General features: G+C 37.5%; 1 protein-coding gene and 1 long non-coding RNA gene across 4 annotated transcripts in view; one reads left to right on the forward strand and one right to left on the reverse strand.

Moving 5' to 3' along the window:
* The first annotated feature begins 250 nt into the window (after positions 1 to 250).
* LOC134362896 (uncharacterized) lies at positions 251 to 13,983 on the forward strand. Of its 2 annotated transcripts, XR_010021657.1 has the most exons (5): positions 251 to 420; positions 5,723 to 5,804; positions 9,028 to 9,164; positions 10,156 to 10,273; positions 12,201 to 13,983. It is a non-coding gene; the product is annotated as an uncharacterized LOC134362896 (long non-coding RNA). The 2 variants fall into 2 exon arrangements; XR_010021656.1 differs by lacking the exon at positions 5,723 to 5,804.
* PNPT1 (polyribonucleotide nucleotidyltransferase 1) overlaps positions 11,961 to 19,660 on the reverse strand; it is a 48,959-nt gene continuing 41,259 nt past the window's right edge. For both annotated transcript variants that reach the window (XM_063078297.1, XM_063078296.1), the window contains 5 exons: positions 19,189 to 19,295; positions 19,047 to 19,102; positions 17,873 to 17,951; positions 13,569 to 13,616; positions 11,961 to 12,290 (listed from right to left, as the gene is read on the reverse strand). In XM_063078297.1, the coding sequence (XP_062934367.1) occupies positions 12,132 to 12,290; positions 13,569 to 13,616; positions 17,873 to 17,951; positions 19,047 to 19,102; positions 19,189 to 19,295 (449 nt within the window). In that variant the 3' untranslated portion in view covers positions 11,961 to 12,131. The remainder of the gene's footprint in view (positions 12,291 to 13,568; positions 13,617 to 17,872; positions 17,952 to 19,046; positions 19,103 to 19,188; positions 19,296 to 19,660) is intronic.

Below are 19,660 nucleotides of genomic sequence, written 5' to 3' on the forward strand. Positions count from 1 at the left end.
TCTTCCTCCTCCAGCAGGCTCGCACGGGCTGTCCTAGCAGGGGCTACGGCGGCCGACGAGCCCAACGTACCGCACCACCGCTTCAGCACGCGCTTCCCGGGCCGGACGGCTCGGCGCTCTCGCGAGAACGAGTGCGCGATTGAGGTGGGAGGGCCTAAGTAGAATTTCCTCCTCTCCCAGCTCCGCCTCCTGGCGCGGGATCTCGGTTGGGCGGGCGGTTCTCGCGAGCTTTCTGCCGTCGTCGGTTCTGTTAGACATCCTTCTGTGGAAGGCGGCGGAGGCGGAGTCGTGGTCGCACCTGGTCGCACAGGTTGCTGCTGGCACCCTGCGTGTGGCGTGCGCTGGGACTCAGCTCTGGGGAAAAAGCGAAGTAAGCGTTGGAAATATGCAGCCTTTAACAGGACTAACCCGGAACAAAAAGTAAGGAAATGTACTCTCATTCATTAATGAAAAGTCACCTTGTCAGCCCATGAGAGGGGGAAAAAAAAAGCGTAAATCTCTTTCTGTGAAGATGGAGGAACGTTGAGCCCTTTCAGCAGAACCGAAACCCACTAAATTTCGTTATGGAATCTATTCTAATTAAGCAACTACTCAGGAAGTGTGTTCTATGGACTAAAATCTCCCGGCGACTTTAACGTAGTACAAAAGTGTGTTGACAGTTTCCTATTTCCCGCCAAAGCGTTTCACCGTTAGGGTCCTAGTAGCTAGCTTTGAAAAGCATGTTTTCCACTTCATGAAAATACAGGGTACTTCCCGTGGTTGTACCCTAGGAAAATAACCCGCTGATAAATTTAGGGAGATGGCGAGAAGCTACCTTCCCAACACATCTGAGAGCACTGATTTGATATTTTAGAGTTTTTCTTGGGGTCATTTTCTGCGTTATATATCACTGAATAAGCGAAGGAAGAATTCTTTTAGTATTCAAGTTAATTGTCAGATTGCGCGGTGGATACAAATTACGCACTGGGACGTGATAGTATGCAGTTGATTTCAATCCCCGCTCGTTCTTGGTAGAATCCCTTTATTCCCACAGCTTGTTCAGCCTCTAATTCTTTACAACCCGTTGGCCCCAAGGGTGAAAACCGGGCGAGGTGCACGCGTTGACCTTGCAGTGCACCTTGGGAGTTGTAGTCATTACTGATCAATGGTCTCGTCAAAACGTGCTTATGTTTTGACCAGATCACGTGTGTGGGGACACCCTTCAGCAGCACAGTAAAACGTGGGACAGTGTTTTACACAGAGCAGGCTCCCGATAATTTCAAAATCTGGATTCGCAGTTTTTTTTTTTTAAAAGATGACCGGTAAGGGGATCTTAACCCTTGGCTTGGTGTTGTCAGCACCACGCTCAGCCAGTGAGCAAACCGGCCATCCCTATATAGGATCCGAACCCGTGGCCTTGGTGTTATCAGCACCGCACTCTACCGAGTGAGCCACGGGCCGGCCCCCGCAGTTTTTTTTTTAATCTATAGGAAACCTCAAAATGTACTTGAATTAAGACGTTATAATATACATAACAATAAAATCTAATCATTGCTGTGATTGATGTGGACAAAATGTATTTTAAGCCCAGAGAAAATAACATTTCTGTCTTGGTAGGGTCAGAGAAAGCTTCAGACAGACTTTAGATCCTGATGTTGGAGAACACCCCAGCCTTCTGTCCAAGCCCTGTCTACACTCCCTTAATATATTTACCACTTAGCCACTCCTTAGGAGGATGGAACTTGGGAAGAGGACTGTGTAGACCCTGGAAGCAGACTTGACCTTTGGGGTAGGGAATTCCAGGTTGCCCATAGCATGATCCAGAAGGGGGGGGGAGGTGAGCTCCAGGTGGACACGCCCCTTGATTCCATGGACCTCTCACCCCATGGGGAGATGCACCGGACAGAAGGTGAGAACAATGTCCTTTAAAGAACAGAGCCCATTGCTCACGTCTGAGGGCACTAGTGCACCACAACCACATGTTTTCCCAGTGGATAACTGCCTGAAGAAAAGATGTTCCACTCCAGAGTTGCTATCTAAATGAGCCCACAACCCCCCTTTGTTTCTTTTGAATAGGTAATGCCTTTACATGTACAAATTCAAAGTTGGAAAAAGGTTATTCAGTGAAAAATAAGTTCCCTTTCAGTCTGTCTCTTGCCACTCAATTTTCCTCTCAGAATCACCGTTATTCCATTTTCCAGTATATGTTCCAAAAAGGGCAGACTTCATGGATGTGTGTGAGCTGTATAGTTTCCCACTTGGTTTAATCTACTGTCACCGTCTTGAAATGCTTAACAATTTTTGAACAGGGCCCCACAAAGTATGTCCTGTTCCAGAGATATTCTGTGCTTGTGGAAGTAAATATATTTCAATGTATGTATATATATTAATATATAATATTTACATCTATCGCCTTTTTAATACAAATAATGGGATATTATGCACACTGTTCCTTACCTTCCTTTTTATTATTTAAAAACATCTTGGCAATGGTTCTGTATCAATGTGTAAACAGAGCTAACTCATTCTACTTAGTGGCTATGTAGTAGTCTGTTGTACAAATGTACCCTAATTTATTTTACTCATTTCCTATTTATGTATATTTGTGTCATTTCCAATGGTTTTCAATTTCAAACAATAATGATTGCACAAAAGTTATTTTATGTGTGCTAGTATATTTGAAGGTTGAATTCCTAGAGCAGGGTTTCTCCTCAGCATCATTGACATTTTGGGCTGGATAATTTTTGTTAGGGGCCGTCCTGTGTATTATAGAATGCATCCCTATATGTTACTTAAAATCTTTCAGTGGCCAAAATCCTTTTTATGATTTATAAGGCCCTTTTGGTCTGGCCTATGCCTACCTCTTTAGCTGCATCTCAGAACCTACACACTCTTCTTTCAGACTCTCATGCCCCTGCTTGCCATGGTGTCTTTGCACAGGTATTCACTGCCTAGAACTTTCTTCCTGCCAATCATCTCCTGAAAACTCCTGCTTTATCCTTCAAATATCTCCACAATTATCACTTACAAGGAGGAGCCTTCCCGGACTCCCTTGAATACTTCAAATCCCCTTGGAATGTTACAAGTACCAAGAAAACACAATTTAAACTGGTTTAAATAAGAATTTATGGGCTCATTTGAATGGGATGTCTGGAGATAAGATGAACCTCAGAGTTGATTTTATTGACTCAACAGTATCAGCAAGAACTTGATTTCCTTCTGCTTCTCAATTCTACTTTCTGCTCTGTCAGATTCATCCTAAGACTTAAACTTTTTGTATAAAATGGTGGTCAAGAGCTCCCAAGGTTACATAGTTCTTCATCCACATCAAAAGAGAGTTTCTTTCACATATTCCTCGTTTCGTTATGATTAGACTAACTTAGGTCACATGACCACCCTTGAAACTAGAGTTTTGTGATCTAGGGAATGTCAAGCCACTGAGGCAAATCAGGGTCTATTCCTGGAGCTGGGGTGGAGTTAATTCCATCCCAAACCCATGGATGTTACTCTATGGGGTAAGGATAAGAAAGGTACTAGGAAGACAACCAGAGTATCCATTGTATCCTTCTATTACACACTCTTATGGCACCATGCACCCCCCACTCCACTGTAGCACTTATCATACTTGTACCTTTATTTGTATGATTTATGAGTAATAATTGCCTCCTCATCTAGATGAAAAATGTCTGTGAGTCCAGGAAACAATTTTTTTTTTCTCACTGTTGTATCTTCATTGTCTAGCATAGGGTGTCAAACACAGCAGATTCTCAATAACTATTGAAAGAATAAAGCTTTTCTTAGAGGTTAACTACTCAGTTGGACATAATCCCTAGCAGGCAATTTAATAACTACCATATCAGACTCAACTGAGATTAAATTATATCTTTTTTTTTATTGTAATATAGTCGATTGTACATATCTGTGAGGTACATTGTTGAATATCAATACCTGTGTGCAATATGTGATGCTCAAATCAGGATAATTAGTAAATTCAACAATATACAATGTAATTGTTTTTTGTGGCCCTTTACCAATTCCTCCTTTACCCCACTTCCCCCTTTCCCACCTCTGGTAACCCCAGTTCTGTTCTCTCCTTTCGAAAGTTCAGTGTATTATTGTGATTGTTTTATCTCTTTTTTATTTATAAATTTATTTTTTAGCTCCCACTTATGAGTAAGGTCATGCTAAATTACATCTTTGAAAGACCCAGACTAGTATCTCTAATTTCTACCTCCAGGCAGTCAATTCTTGAGTAATATTTGTGGAACAAATTTGATATTATATTCTTTTAATATCTTTCAATAGTTTCTGATTTCTTGTAGGATAAAGTTCTTTAGGACGGCTTACAAAGGTCTTCATGGTTTGGCCCCTGGCTGGCTTTCTATTCTCAAGAGCAAGGGTATATAGATTGCTGGCCTTCTTTAAGGTATTTTTCTCTTTCAATCATAGCCCCTCAGTTTTTAGAAGTCATTTTCTGAGGGAGTGTAGTTTCTTCAGAGATTCCCCCATATTCTGTGTGGGTAAAGGCATTCTAGAAGGGGTGCAGAGGAAAGAGGCTAGAAATCTCATTGTTTTGTATTCAGGCTTTCATTTAATCCCCACTTTTAGCACTGCTTCATAATTCCCCACTATTTACTGTGACTAGTGTTGTCAAACAAGTCTCTCCCATTCCAGAAAATAAATCTCAGTGGTGGTGGCGGCAGTGTTACAGGGACATGTATGGGCATGAGTGGGTATGTGTTGTGCAGGGGGATGGGAGTACTTTGGTTATATAAGATTGGGAAGTGGACCGAGGAATGTAGCTGCTGTCTTCACCCTGCCCTTAGATGTTCTGCTGTGAGTCTTTATGATTTTTTTTGAGAGTTAGTTCTCTTTTTCTCTCTAATCACCTCTGGAATCTTTTAGGTTGTAACTTCCTCTGCTCTGTTAAGCTCACTACTATTCTTCCATCTGCTTGTTATGCAACCAACATTTATTGAAATCTCTTGTCTGCTATTGTCTTTTTTATTTTGTTTGTCCTTTGGATTCTATACTTGTCAAAATTTAACTGTCAGAGATGAGATACTTGTGTGTGGCATTGTGATATTCTAATATGTTTTTATTTTTGTTTAATGTTTAGTTCTGTAATCCACTTTGAATTTTTTTTGTACATATGAAGTTCCTGCTAATTAAAAATATTTTTTACAAATGGAGAGCTAATTGTCTAAACATCATTTGTATATGAAATAATTTGAAATGCTATCTTTATCACATTCATTACTAAATTCACACGTACACATATAAATTCATACCCTCATATACAATATCTAAGTTTGAGTATGAAAATTCACTATTCTGTTTCAATTGCTTTATTTGTTCAATTCTAGTAGAACAGTTTTAATTGCTATAGTTTTGTTTGTTTTTGTCTTTTTGCAGCTGGCTGGTAATAATTGCTATAGTTTTAGAGTGTTTTGATATTTGGTAGTGTGGTGGCCATAGAAATGTGCCACCCAGATCTCCTTCATGAGAACCTACTCCAGGGAGTATAGGTGACTGACAGTCAGCTGCCATCCCTTTGGATTCAACATGCATTCCTGCTGATGCTGAGCACAGCAGGGGTATTAAATTTGTCTTTTCTTGCCCATTAAAGGAGTTCTATATTGACTTGAGGAACTTCTCATCAGCCTAGATGATACTATCTTAGAACTACACTGTAATCTGAAGTTTTCTACCCAGTATTTCCTTTTCTTCTCTTTTTACAAAGGTCAGACCTGCACCCTAGTCTGAAGGGTCTCCCTGCCAATTTGTGAGCCTTCCTACCTTATCTTTCACAGGCATTTCCACCAGTAAGTATCTTGCATTTCTAATCCCTTCTTGGCATCTGCTTCTTGGAGGCCTAGAATTGACAGGTGGTACACTGAATGGTGCAAGAAAACAGGCAGTAGGATGGGGTTTTGGGAATGGCTTAGTCCCTGGCACAAGGGGGCTACCTGAGTGCTGAAGATTTCACCAGTAGTGACCTAGGAAAACATCCCAGAGGAGGGGAATCTTGTTGCCTATGCAGCAATTCAGGCATTTGAGAGATATGGGGGAAATGATGAACTGAGGGCACTTAAAAGTTAACGGCTAAATTTGGGAGCCAAGGGGCCTCTCTGGAGCTTAAGAAAGGGGCTCTTATTTCCTGCAGTGGAAGAGCAGAAATGGGATTTGATAGTTACAGAGCTCCAAGGATATTTGAATGGTCAGCTTAGGGAAGTCTGTTCTGCAGTCAAGGCCCTGCTTGGGAAAGCCTGAAGCTTTGAAATACAGGATAGATGCCCTTGAGGATTTTGGCTCTGCAGACACCTCTGGACCTTCAGAGCTTGCAGAAGCAGTTTATACCTTCTAGTAAGAGCAAGTACTCTCTTTCTTGCAGAGAGAGCTCTTCCACAATTGTTCTCATTTCCTCTCCTTGCTGTGATGATATATGATAACTAGGGTTAAATCTCAGCATAATCTGTCTGGGCACTGCTGGTTCTGCTAAGGGAAAAAAGATTATACACTGAAGGAATTGAAATAAATTAGCATGTATTATCAGGAGCCAAAGCAGTACACTTGGGATTGGATTCCGAGGGTGCTCAGTTAAGGGGGCTGGAACTTAAGACTGGATAAACAAGACTTTATTGACTTAGGGCACTTTTGGGGGGCAGAAGATTTAACCCTGGCAAGAACCCCAGGGGCTGGGGCAAACTCACTGCTAGGTTAACTCTTTGAAGCCTGGAAGAAGGCTGCCCATGCTGAAAGGAGTGGAAATGAGTTCACACCAGGGCAGCTTTGGACTCCTGGAGAAGACAGCTATTTATTTTGGCATACCTATGTGGTTACTGCTCATTTAGTCCTGTTTTATATAAAAAGTGTTTTTTAGATGGTTGTCTACAAAAGTTTCTGTTCTTCTCTCTCTCCTTTTTAATCTCATCACATTGATTAGGACCTCCAGAACACTGTTAAGAGTAATAGTGGTGATTCCTGTTTTATTTCTGACTTTAAAGGCTATATCTTCAGTGTTGTATGTATGTTCTTAATTTCTGATAGATGCCACTTACCAAGTTAAGGACATCCCCTGATATTCTAAACTCTCTGGGAAATGTATATTGAATTTGATAAATCACCTCTTTCATTTTTTTTTTTTCTTGGTGGCTGGCTGGTACGGGATCTCAACCCTTGACATTAGTGTTATAAGGTGCCACTCTAACCAGCTGAACTAACTGGAGAGCCTTGCATCTGGTTTTCCTCTCAATATATTTTTTAAGACAATTTATATCTGTTTTCATAAATGATAATGATCTACATATTTTTATGCTTGCTTTTTAAAAAAATCATCTAGTTTGAATCCTTGACAACTGCATTAAATTTTATAGCCACAATATAAAAAACTGTGTTTATAGCCAACTGCTCAATTTTGGTTTTCATGAAACATTGGGTATTTTTCAGTGCTTCCCAGCACATGTAGAATAAAGTTCACGGTCCTAAGTCTAAACCCCTCCAAAATGTGACCTCTATTTTTCTGTCTTGTTCATCCACTGATAAAAGTTGCTACTCCACAGGCTGCTTTTCTCTTTGTTATCCTTTAAAGTCCAGCTCAAATATGACTCTCTATTGAAATCCAATTAAAATCCATTTCTTAGAAACCTTCCAGCTACAATTAACTTGTTTCTCTCCCCTTTTTATACCTTGATTTTTAAACTTTTACTAGAGTGTTCATTAATTAGTTACAATATATTAGACTATATTTAAGTCTCTGAAGGAAACAAACTATTCCATAGCGTAATACTATGCTTACAATAGGTAAAGTTTTATTACATTAAAATTTTGTAAATTTCAGTTATTTTAAAACCTGTTGCAATGTGTTGAAATATGCTCAAGATGGTAAAACTGGGATTGCTTTAAATATTGCCTCTATAAAAGTCACTTATTCCCCAACTGCTTTCTAGGACATTCACCTATATATGAGTATGTTGGTTGATGACTTCACACTCATGTTCAACATGTCAGACGTCTTTCTCATCAAAACTATTTTGTCCCTCTAATTTCCTATTCATGTCACAGATCCTATTGTTCTTATAATCCTGAGGCTGAAATCCTCAGCCATAACTGCTTTTCTCTCTTCCTTCCACATTCCACCCACACTCCTTTCTATCTAGGTTATTTGAAGTCTACCCGTTGTCTCTTTATATTTGCAGTGCAGTATCTTGGTATCTGCTCAGCCTGCTTTTTCTGAATACGGTAGTCCCCCTTTATCTGTGGTTTCACTTTCCATGGTTTCAGTTACTAGCAGTCAACCGTGGTATGAAAATATTAAATGGAAAATTCCAGCAATTCATAAGTTTTAAATTGTGAGCTGTTCTGAATAGCAGGATAAAGTCTCATGCCATCCTGCTTAGTCCTGCTGGGGTTGTGCGTGAATCATCTCTTTGTCCAGTTTATCCAGTTTATGCTCCTCCATTAGTCACAATGGGCCTTCTCCATTGTCAGAGCAACTGTTGCGGTATCACAGTGCTTGTGTTCAAGTAACCCTTATTTTACTTAATAATGGCCCCAAAGCATGAGTAATGATGCTGGCATATTGTTATGATTGTTTTATTTTATTATTATTGTTGTTAATCTCTGTGCATAATTTATAAATTAATCATAGTATGTATGTATAGGAGAAAACACAGTATAGTGTATATAGGGTTTGGTATCCATTGGGGGTCTTGGAATGTATCCCCTACAGATAAGGGGAGGACCACTGTACTCTCTTTCCAGGAGTGGGATCTTGGCAATTCTCTGACCTTTTTCCATTATCAGGCTTAGAGTTATCAGATTTAACAAATAAAAATACAGGACATTCAGTTAAATTTGAGCTTCTGATAAACAAGGAATAATTTTTTAGTGTTAGTATACCCTAAATAGTTCATGGGACATACTTACACTGACTGAACATTTGTTTATCTGAAATTCCAATTTACTTTGGCATACTGTTATTTTATCTGGCAATCCTAATCAGGTTTAACATCTTTCCCAAGCTGAGCCTATCATTTTCTCCTCCAGGAGAACTCAACCTCATGGGCTGGTAACATCCTGTGGGACAGCCATCTTTTTCCCCATGCTGAGAAAATAGGTTTGCAGAGAAGAATAAAGCACTTGTATGACAAGAGGCACAAAAGAGAGGCTATGAGATTCTACAGGTAAGTAGGCAGGTAGAACAACTTGGTCTTGATGACTTGTAAGTACAAGTTCCAGTCTACCACTGGGTGTAAGACTTAGCTTCTATGAAATAAACTCATGGCTCTGATAATCTTTCTGCTTTGCTCTATCTTAACTAAGGTTGGTTTCTGTCCCTTGATAGCCAATGAGTCTTTAACTATAACATGGGTTCTCTTTCCTATTTCCAATGTCTACTACCCTAGTCTCAACTCTCATAAGCCTGGAATTTTGCAAAAGCCTATTAAATTTGTCACATGATCCCATGTCTACCCTTTCCTTGGAAGTAACCAGGCATATCCTTGCCTGATTAAATGCTTTGAAAATATCACAAAATATCTCGTTTTATATTCTTGAATAAACTTTGCTTTCTAATTCTGGTAAAGAACAGGCACAAAATTAAGGAATACAAGACTATGTGAAATTGGTTTATAAAATGAAAAGGCTATTCTATCGTCTAAACATATAATACCAAGTGAAAAAGAAATTAGTCCTTCTATTTAGAATTCTTTCCCAAATAGCTGCACATCTCCTTCCTCCACTTCATTCAGGTTCTGCTCAAATGCTACCTACTCACAGAAGCTGTACTGGATCATTTTTATCTAAAATGATAACTTTTAGGGTTGGCCAGTTAGCTCAGTTGGTTAGAGCAGCTGCCTTGTAATGCCAAGGTCAAGGGTTTGGATCCTCCTACTGGCCAGCCAAAAAAGTAACTTGTTTTTTTTAATCACTCTATCCCCCTAACCCAGTTGTTTTTCTCTAAAGCACCTCGCCTCTCCCTGATATGTTGTATACTTATTTACTATCAGTTTCCATCCACTAGAATTTGAGCACTGGAATTTTAGCTGTTTTGTTTACTAACACATCCCCTGCACACGTTATAATGCCTGGCACACAGTAAGTGCTGAATAAATGAATGCTGTGTTTGGCTGAATTAAACTACAGAAGATGCTGATATTCATATTTCTATCTTAGATCCAGAAATTTAAGATTTCTGTAAGAGAAGAAAAACTTATTGTAACAGAACAATAATTTATGGAGTACGAGTAAGTGTGTGTGTGTCAAAATAAAGGTCTTAAAGGAAAAAGTCCTGGTAAGTATCTATATTGAGCTAACTACCAAAGATGGTTACTCAATTTAATCTGAGTCATTATAAATTAGTTTTTAGCATATAACCTTCACGGAACTTTATTGGAACTTAGGGGAAACTACTAAGATTTGAGTTAAGAAGAAAACAGGAAAAGTTCAGATGAAGTGTAGGCTCTTGGTTTAAATGGAAATTGGGATCTTTTTAGTGGTTTCAAGTTAGTGAGCTAAATTTTTACTTTGTGGCACTATTGGTCTCCAGAGTTTGTTTAAAAACTGGCTTCGTTTTTCCATATTATTACAAGCTGAGAGTCCTTTTGAAAAGGAAAATAGGAAACTTAAGGAAAACATAAATTGCAATTTTGAAATTTTACCCTTAAGGATTATGTCTTAAACAGAAAGCAAAAGTGAGAATAAAAAAATTATGTCTCTATTATTAAATAAGTCTATCAAATGTAGAACACAAATAGTTTAAATTTAATCTTTCATTTTCAATTAATCTTTAATATTTCAGAAAGTATATCAACATTGCCTAACATGCTATTTACATATAACAGATACATAGTACATTTTTGGGGGGTAGGGGGAGTGGCTGGCCAGTATGGGGATCTGAACCTGTGATTTGGTGTTATAAGGCTGTGCTCTAACCACTTAGCTCACCTGGTCAGCCTAAAAACAGTATCTATTGACTTAAATACACACATCTTAAAAATCTTTGGTTTGGCCAGCTAAATTTTAAATGTTTTATGAACTAGTTAGCCCTGAGTCATGAATATATATATATATTTTTAAGTATATATATATATATATTTTTATCAGATTTATAAAAGGATTATATATTCTGAATTATAACTTCCATGTATCATTTTCTTTCTTGTAGAATTATAACATATGATATTTTAAATGTTTGGAATAAACAACTTGACAGATATAACTAATAATTATATGAATAACCTCCATACATGACTATTTCAATCACCTATTTTTTTCTTTTTTGGCAGCCTACTGGTATGGGGATCTGAACCCTTAGCCTTGGTGTTATAACACCATGCTCTAATCACCTGAGCTAACCAGCCAGCCCTTCAAACATCTGTTTATTAAGTGAAAATCATAATTTCTTTCTAGTTCATATTCCAAGAACATTCATACTTTTAGCAACATACACATAAAAAAAGGACCTAGTTTTATTTATGAGTAAATGATTTTTCTATATGTGTAGGTAAATTTGAAAAATATACTACCTCATTCTAGTTAGAATCCTATTTATAACATTTACTCCGCTATGTTTATATAGGTTCATGATCAATTTGAAAGGTGTCATATTATTGAAAACGGGTCAAATTAGCTCCCTCACCTCTGTACTGTATCTGGTAACTGTTCTGAACAAATAGGCACTGGCTTTGAAAATAGCACATTCCAGTTGTGAAACAGTTGTAGGCAAGTAAGGCTGTTGGGCAGAGGTGAGCTGCATGATGACTAAGGATAAATAGCCACTACTGTGTATAAAGAAGAAAACTGAGACATGTAGTAAGAGACATTATAATATGTGATATATTAATTCTAAGTTTTTTAGATATTTTAGAATACTTTATGAAAATTATGTAATTTTCAGAATTACAAGAAAAGGGTAATCTGTCCTAAGATGTATAAATCATTTACTTTTAATAATAAATACTATTGATTTATAATGTAAATAAGTATAAGTGAATACAGGTTACTGTTGAAATTAAAAAATTGGCACAGGTAAATGAGCATTTTAATACAAATAATTATAATGTCTATATTATATATAAATCTACACATTAGAAGATATTATTAGAATTTTGCTCTACAGAATATCACCTTAGAATTCTCTTTAAAAAAATTCACTGGGAAGAATTAGATGATGACTGTGAAATAGGTTCTCCCATTACAATACTGTTTCTCTCATTTAGGGTCCTGACGACAGTTGTAGCTGGAGACTGAAGCACTTTACGAGAAAGCCTCATTCTTCCATCAGCTGGATCTCGTCCAAAGTATTTCACCTGTGTTAAAGAAGCATATTTACTTTTAAAGTTATAGCACATTGATTAAATCTAAACTAAAAGACATTTAAATTTACATGGTTGAAATAAAGCAATGATTGCACTCTAAGCTAACTGGCCAGCCTCAAGGCAATGATTAATGTTTTTACTTATTCACTGAAAGCAGAGCTCAGTGCTAAGTAGAGGTATACGCTTAGTAAATATAATTTGGTTAAGAAGTTATCAAAAAAAGATAAGAGACAAGGTCATTTAGTTTCTAATTATAATCTTGTGTTAAACTCATCTGTGCCTTTTTATTTTCTTCAGGCCAAGTCCCTATATTGGAAAAATAGTCAAAGCCATGGTGAGTGATTCTAGACAATGGCTTTCTGAGCCTAATTGTGCTACAAACTATACAGGATTAAGCTTAGGTCACTAAGATTTTCACTACTCCTCAAAGGTTCATCCCACTAGAGTTTATTTGGCTTCACCTTGGAAAATTTAAGGTTTAAAGTCCCTTCTGATGTATATATATATAAAAAAAACCCAGCCTTATAGAGATATTATGTCTTAGTTCTCATCTTTCCCTGAAGGCTACCTGAATAATGGGGCTATAGACTGGGAGTAAACTAGAAGTCTTAGTTACTCAGGTTGTGGGTATTAGGTATAACTGGAACAGAATGTGGTGCAGCCAAAAAGAGTGGCAATGACTTCTTTCATCCACTCATAAAGGACTACAAAAAAGGGTCAACTTTGTTATCAGAATCCTAGGCCTCAACAACATGGACTCCTATCAAGGTCAAAAACTTTTAGCTCGGTTAGAGTGCAGTGTTGATAACACCAAGGTCAAGGGTTTGGATCCCCATAACAGCCAGCCACAAAAAACCCCACAAAAAACCAAAAAGAACAAAAAAACCCTTTTAGCCTCGACTAGTGGAGAAACAACATCTGACCACCTCAAAGATGACAGTCAAGGCTTTCAACAAAGTTACATTATCATAGTTCTCATGTCTGTCTCCAAAGTGGAGTCTGCACAGCCACCACTGACCTGCTCTTGGATTTTGTAAAAGCTCTAAAGATGGCTACTGTTTTAGCTAAACTGTAAGCTCCCTGAGGGAAAGAACTGTCTTAAATTCTTAATGTGTCTGTTTAAGCAACCGTTAAGTTAAAAAAGAAGCACTGTTTATAAATACATATCACAGATGTTGATTCTATTCTTTCAGCTTACTTTTTGAAAATAAACTTTAAGAATTCAGTTGCAACTTAGAACTTTAAGGCTAAAAGGTTGAACATAGGTACCTGAATTTCTTGGCCAACTTCTAATCCTAGGGCAGTGGGATGTTTAATCTGAAAGAAAATATGTTAATCAATTAGTTGTGCATAATTATCTAATATCCATGGAAGTACACATTTTTTCCCTAAGTGGAAAACAGCTTTATTGGTTTTTCTGGTTATAAAATCTGTTAATTATAAATATCTAAAATAATATAGAAGTATTCAGAAGAAAGTAAAAATCATCCCAAAACCTCTCTTCTTGTAGATAGCTACTGCTTACACTCCAATGAGTACCACTTCAAATGTCTATTTAGTGGGTGTGTATTGCATGTATAAAAGTAGACCTTTCTGTCCTTATTTTTTTATAATTTGCTGATTTTTCACTCAATAAGTTAAGGATGTCTTTTCATATTAATAAATGAAGCATTATAGTTCACTATTCAAACTGTTTAATTTATTTAACCAATACCCTAAAGATGGTCCTTTAATCTGTTTTGAATTCCAGTGCTGTAAATGTTAATGAATGGTGGATCTAGGTAAAAGGTAAATTATGAGTGTTCAGTGTATTAATCTTTCAACTGTTCTGTAGGTTTAAAATTTTTACAAATAAAAAGTTGAGGAAAAATAAGTTGCAGTGTTGCACTAATTATGTATTCCAATAATTATCCTCTCAGAACAAAGTCTTCCATATGGAACTTCTAGGTTCATAGGCATTTACCTTCCCAAAAGTTTGTCCCAATTTACACTCTGTAGTGGATTGAATTATGTCCCCTGAAAACTCTCTGAAGGTTGAATTGTGTCCCCCAAGTTTTATGTATTAGAAACTTTTATGTATTAGCAACTATAACTGTTAAGAGGGTGGGAGATCCTATTATGGTAATTGAAAGGTGGAGCCTTGAAGAGGTGATTGGATTGTAGGACCATGCAGTAGTGAACGGATTACAAATGGTAGGCAGGGGTGTGGTTCTGAGGGCTTTAAAAGAAGAGGAGAGTTTGCCTTTTGCTCTCTCTGCTCTCTCTGCTTCCACCATTTTGCAATGTGAGACCCCTGGGTCACTGTCGCCACCACCAGATGGACTCTGGATTTCCCAGCCTCAGAAACTGTAAGCAATAAATTTAATTTTTCTTTATAAATCACCCAGTTCAGTATACTTTGTTATAAGCAACAAAAGCAAACTAATACAGAAAATTGGTACCACAGAAATGGGGTGTTGCTTATAACAAATACTTGAAAATGTGGAAGCTGCTTTGGAAATGGGTGTTAGGCAAAGGTTGGAGGAGTTTGGAGGACTCAGAAGACAAAAAGATGAGGGAAAGTTTGGAATGTCTTAGAAACTGGTTACATGGTGGCAAGCAGAATGCTGATATTAATATGGACTGTAAAAACCATTCTAAGGAGGTCTCAGAAATCAGAAGGAGTTTATTGGAAACTGGGACAAAGATCACCCTTGTTCTGAACTGGAAAGGAACTGGGCTGCGCTGTGTCCATGCCCTAGGACTTTGTGGAACTTGGAACTTAGGAGTTGTGAACCAGAGCATTTGGCCAAAGAAATTTCTAAGCAGCAAAGCATTAAGGAAGCTTCATGGCTACTTGTAACAGCCTACGCTGTTATGGCAGCAAAGGCATGACAAAAAGCCAGAATTTAAAAGGGAAGCAGAGTGTAAAAATTTAAAAAATTTGCAGCCTGGCCATGTGGTAGAGAAGCAGAGAGCATGCAATGGTGCAGCCCAGAGAACAGTTAGCTAAGACTATTAGTACGGAGAAAGGGGATTATCAAGAGAAGGGGAAAAGGGCCCTGAAGGCACTGCAGAAGTCTCTGGGGCCAATCTTTCTATTTCAGGCACAAAGACCTAGGGAGACAAAATGGTCTTGGGGAAATGGCCTGAGCGCACCCACCACAGGCTCACTGCTCAGGACCACCTTGGGAAGCTGCTTCCAGCACCGGCATCCCAGCTGCTTTGGCTGCTCCAATTGTGGCTAAATTGGTCCCAGTTGTGGCTGGACCTGAAGCTTTGGAAGACACAAGCTGGAACCTTGGCGGTGTCCACATAGTGTTAAGTCTTTAGGCTCACAGAATGCCAGATTCGAAGGATGTGTGGAAAAGTCTGGGGGCCCAGGAAGAGATCTGTCGCAGGGACAGAGTCACCACAGACAATGTTCACTACAGCAGTGCCGAGCAGAAATGTGAGGTTGGAGTTGAACAGAGAAACCCCACCAGCTCCATGTCTAGTGGAGCCATGAGAGTGGGACTGCCATGGAGACCCCAGACCTGTGGAGTTACCAGGGTACAATGCCAGCCTGCGAGAGCCAAAGTATCATCTGAGACCAGGAAAGCCATAGAAGTGGAGCTGCCTGAGGACTTAGGGACCCAACCCCCACACCAGTGTGCAGAGGATGTTGAACATGGAGTAAAGTTACAAGATTCACCAGCTTTAAAATTCAATGTATGTCCTGCTGGATTTCAGACTTGTTTGGGACCTGTTACCTCTTTCTTTTAGCCTATTTCTCTCTTTTGGAATGGGAATATGTACCTTATGTTTGTCCCACCATTTTATCTTAGAAGTAGATAACTTGTTTTAAATTCACAGATGGAACTTGAACTTTGGACCTTTGAGTTGAAACAAGTTAAGACTTTGAGGATGAAATTAATGCATTTGAATGTGAAAAGGACATGAATTTTGGGGGGCCAGGGTGGAAGGTAGTGAACTGAATTATGTCCCCCCAAAACTCCCTGAAAGTTGAATTGTGTCCCCAAGTTTTATGTATTCGAAACTTTTATGTATTAGCAACTGTGACTGTTAAGAGGGTGGGAGATCCTGTTATGGTCATTGAAGGGTGGAACCTTGAAGAGGTGATTGGTTTATAGGACCATGCAGTAGTAAATGGATTACAAATGGTGGTCAGGGGCATGGTTCTGAGGGCTTAAAAAGAAGAGGAGAGTCTGCCTTTTGCTCTCTCTGCTTCCACCATCTTGCAATGTGAGACCCCTGGGTCACTGTCGCCACCACCAGATGGACTCTGGACTTCTCAGCCTCAGAAACTGTGAGCAATAAATTTTATTTTGTTTATAAATCTCTCAGTTCACTGTACTTTGTGATAAAAAACGGACTAATACACACTCCTTTCAACAGTATTTGAGAACGCCCATCTTTTCTCTTACATTGGCAATTTTCAACTACTTAAAAGTTAAAAATGATACCTTAATTTTAGTTGTATTTAAAAAAAAAATGCCATTGACATTAAATACCTTGGGTGGCTTTTTAAAAAAACAATTAGTCTGTCCATGTTCTTTGTACATTTTTCTATTGATATTCATCTTCTTTACTGATCTATAAAAGCTCTTTGTATATTCAGTCTTTGTCATATGTTTTTATCATTTTCCCCCTAGGTTGTTGCTTGTCATTCAGTCTTATTACAATTTTTGCCATATAATTAACACAAAAATTATGGTCAAATTTTCTCAGTTTACTTACATTTTGGTTTGATATCATGCTGAGAAAGAGTTCTCTAGTACCAAGATTATTAAAATGTCCATACTTTCTTCTAGTCCCTGTGGCCCCCTCCTACCCCTCCCCTCAACACTACAAGATTTTTTTTCTTTTCCTACCACTTTTTTTTTTTAACATTTATCTCTTTAATGTGGAAAGGATTTTGGTAGAAAAAGTGAGCAGAGATCTTGCTTTATGATAACCAGCTGTACCAATATAATTTACTGAATAATTTTTATCTCTTCTCAGACTAAAAATGCAACATTTAGCATGTATTATATATAGTCCAGTGGATTTAATTGGGCTTATTTTTGGTTTCTTTTTTCTGTGGCTTTGATTATCTATTTCTGGGCCAGTAATGTACTGTTTTATTCTCTACAGCTTTATAATATATTTTAATAAATGGTAAAACAGGTGCCACTGTTACTCCCCTGCCCCTACAGTTTTCTTGAATTGTACTGTATTCTTAGTCTTCCAGATGATGAACCACAACAAAGAGTGACTGGTTGGTCACTAGAAAATTGGGAAATCATGGCTATAGTTAGAAATGTTTAGTAATTGCTGTGTGCTAGTTCTAGATGTTGTTCTACCTCAAAACACTCAGTGTTTCTATTCTATCATGGAAGGAGAAACATAAATATGATAAACGGTATAGTAAACAACATGATAAACATGTAAAACCTTTTGCCAGCAGTATCACTACCATTTTTGCTTTCTGTATTTAGGCTAGTAATTAGTAATAATTAGTAAAAATAAAACTACAATTCTCACCAACCTAACTAATTTCAATATGGTTACTGTCAGGCAGTTATAAGAGTAACCAAATCTGTCTTTTTTACCTTTCGTTGATCAAGTTGTGTGTTATGAAGTAGTACTGCAGTCATATTTGGGTATAGTTTTACCATTACTCCAGAGTCTCTACAAGAAGAAAATAAGAAGCTCGGTTAAAATGATAAGTATCTGTATGTATATCTATTGACAAATAAAACTGATGATGTTTTCGTAGGAGAAAAAAGTAAAACACCAAAAAAACCCACTCCAATATGTTCTTATAACTATAAAAAGTTTGATTACCTAAAACACAAACTTAATTTTCAATTGAAAATACACCCTGTACATAAATACTTGTGAATCAAAGGACAAAGAAAATATAAAGAAAAAAATATGCAGTAAAAGCTTTCAGAATATGTATTATTCTTATGTATTTCTCTTCATAATTTCCAAAAATTTTTGAAATGACATGAAATATTTTAAAAGAGTGTAGATGTTAGATAGTGATTTAAGGAAGGGAGTTAGGTAAAAATGGGATATTTATTTATTTATTTAAAAACTACTCTTCCTGTTTTTCTTTAGTCTACTAAAATAAGCCATCCTATTTCTTAATTTTCACCTGCAATATTAAAAAATTATCCCATCCCCCCCCCCTTTTTTGGTGGCTAGCCAGTACAGGGATTGAACCCTGGACCTTGGTGTTATCAGCACCACGCTCTAACCAACTGAGTTAACTGGCCAGCCCTCTACTGCCTTTTATTATTCATTTCAAATAGCTCTGAACACTCCTGCTATATTTGATAATTCCTTTTTTTCTTAAAAAAGGGGATTTTCTGATGCTGAAAATGCAATCTGCTTAGCTGGTATAAATGCTTTGAGGCTGAAACTAGTATTTTAAAATAGGTGCTAATTAAGCATTAAGTAGTACTATCTTTAAAACAAACCATAAAAAAGAAAAAAAAAAGAAAGAAAAAGGCAATATCGCTAAGTCTAAAATGGTAGAAAATTTGGTTAAAGAAAATATTCATTACAAGAATCTATTATAATTATAATCATAGAACCATGTTACTGAAAATCTGCAAACTGGTGTAGAAAATAACTTAAAAACTAATTAATATTATATGGCAACTATCACATAATCTAAACACCTTATGATGTCAAAGTAAAGAAAGCAAATGTGAAGTTAACCTCAGCTTGTAATATAAATCTTTTAATAACCAACAGTTTATTACTTGATATTACCTGATTTCAGTTATTGTGGCGGTATATACTGCTCCAAACTCTAATTGCTGCTCCTGCTGTAAGTGCAAAATAAGCCGTAAGATTCATAAAGAAAACATCAATAAAAAGTAGAAAAAGCAACTATTAAAATATCTATACTTACGTCATCTTGGCAGATTTTAGTAATAAAGTCTCTTGCCTCATGCATAGCAGTAGGTGTTGGTGCAAATACAGAAAATGTTTCTTCATCCACTTGACTAATAGTTACACCTTTTAAAAAGATAATTTAACATATTAAAATTAACGTGCTCATTCATTCCAGTGGAGACTAGTTTTAAAAGCAGATGTGAGAACAGAGGAAGAACCTGGAAGCAGCTGAACAGAATTATGTTTAATCACTGCTTTCAGAATGAAGGGATTCATTCACCATCAAATACACACTACACACCTGCTATGTATCTGGCATTGTACTAGGCCCTGGGGATACAACAATGAACCAATGTCCCTGCTTTCTTGGAGCCCAGTAGCTGGTGAGATCAAGCATATCACTGCTAATTTTGGAAGGTCTGGTTTTGCTCTCTTTCATGAGTAGAAATGATACTAGAACACTTCCTTTATCTTTTTTTCTTTGTCCC

This window comes from Cynocephalus volans, chromosome 14, assembly GCF_027409185.1.
Source record: "Cynocephalus volans isolate mCynVol1 chromosome 14, mCynVol1.pri, whole genome shotgun sequence".
In the NCBI taxonomy this organism is placed as follows: domain Eukaryota; kingdom Metazoa; phylum Chordata; class Mammalia; order Dermoptera; family Cynocephalidae; genus Cynocephalus; species Cynocephalus volans.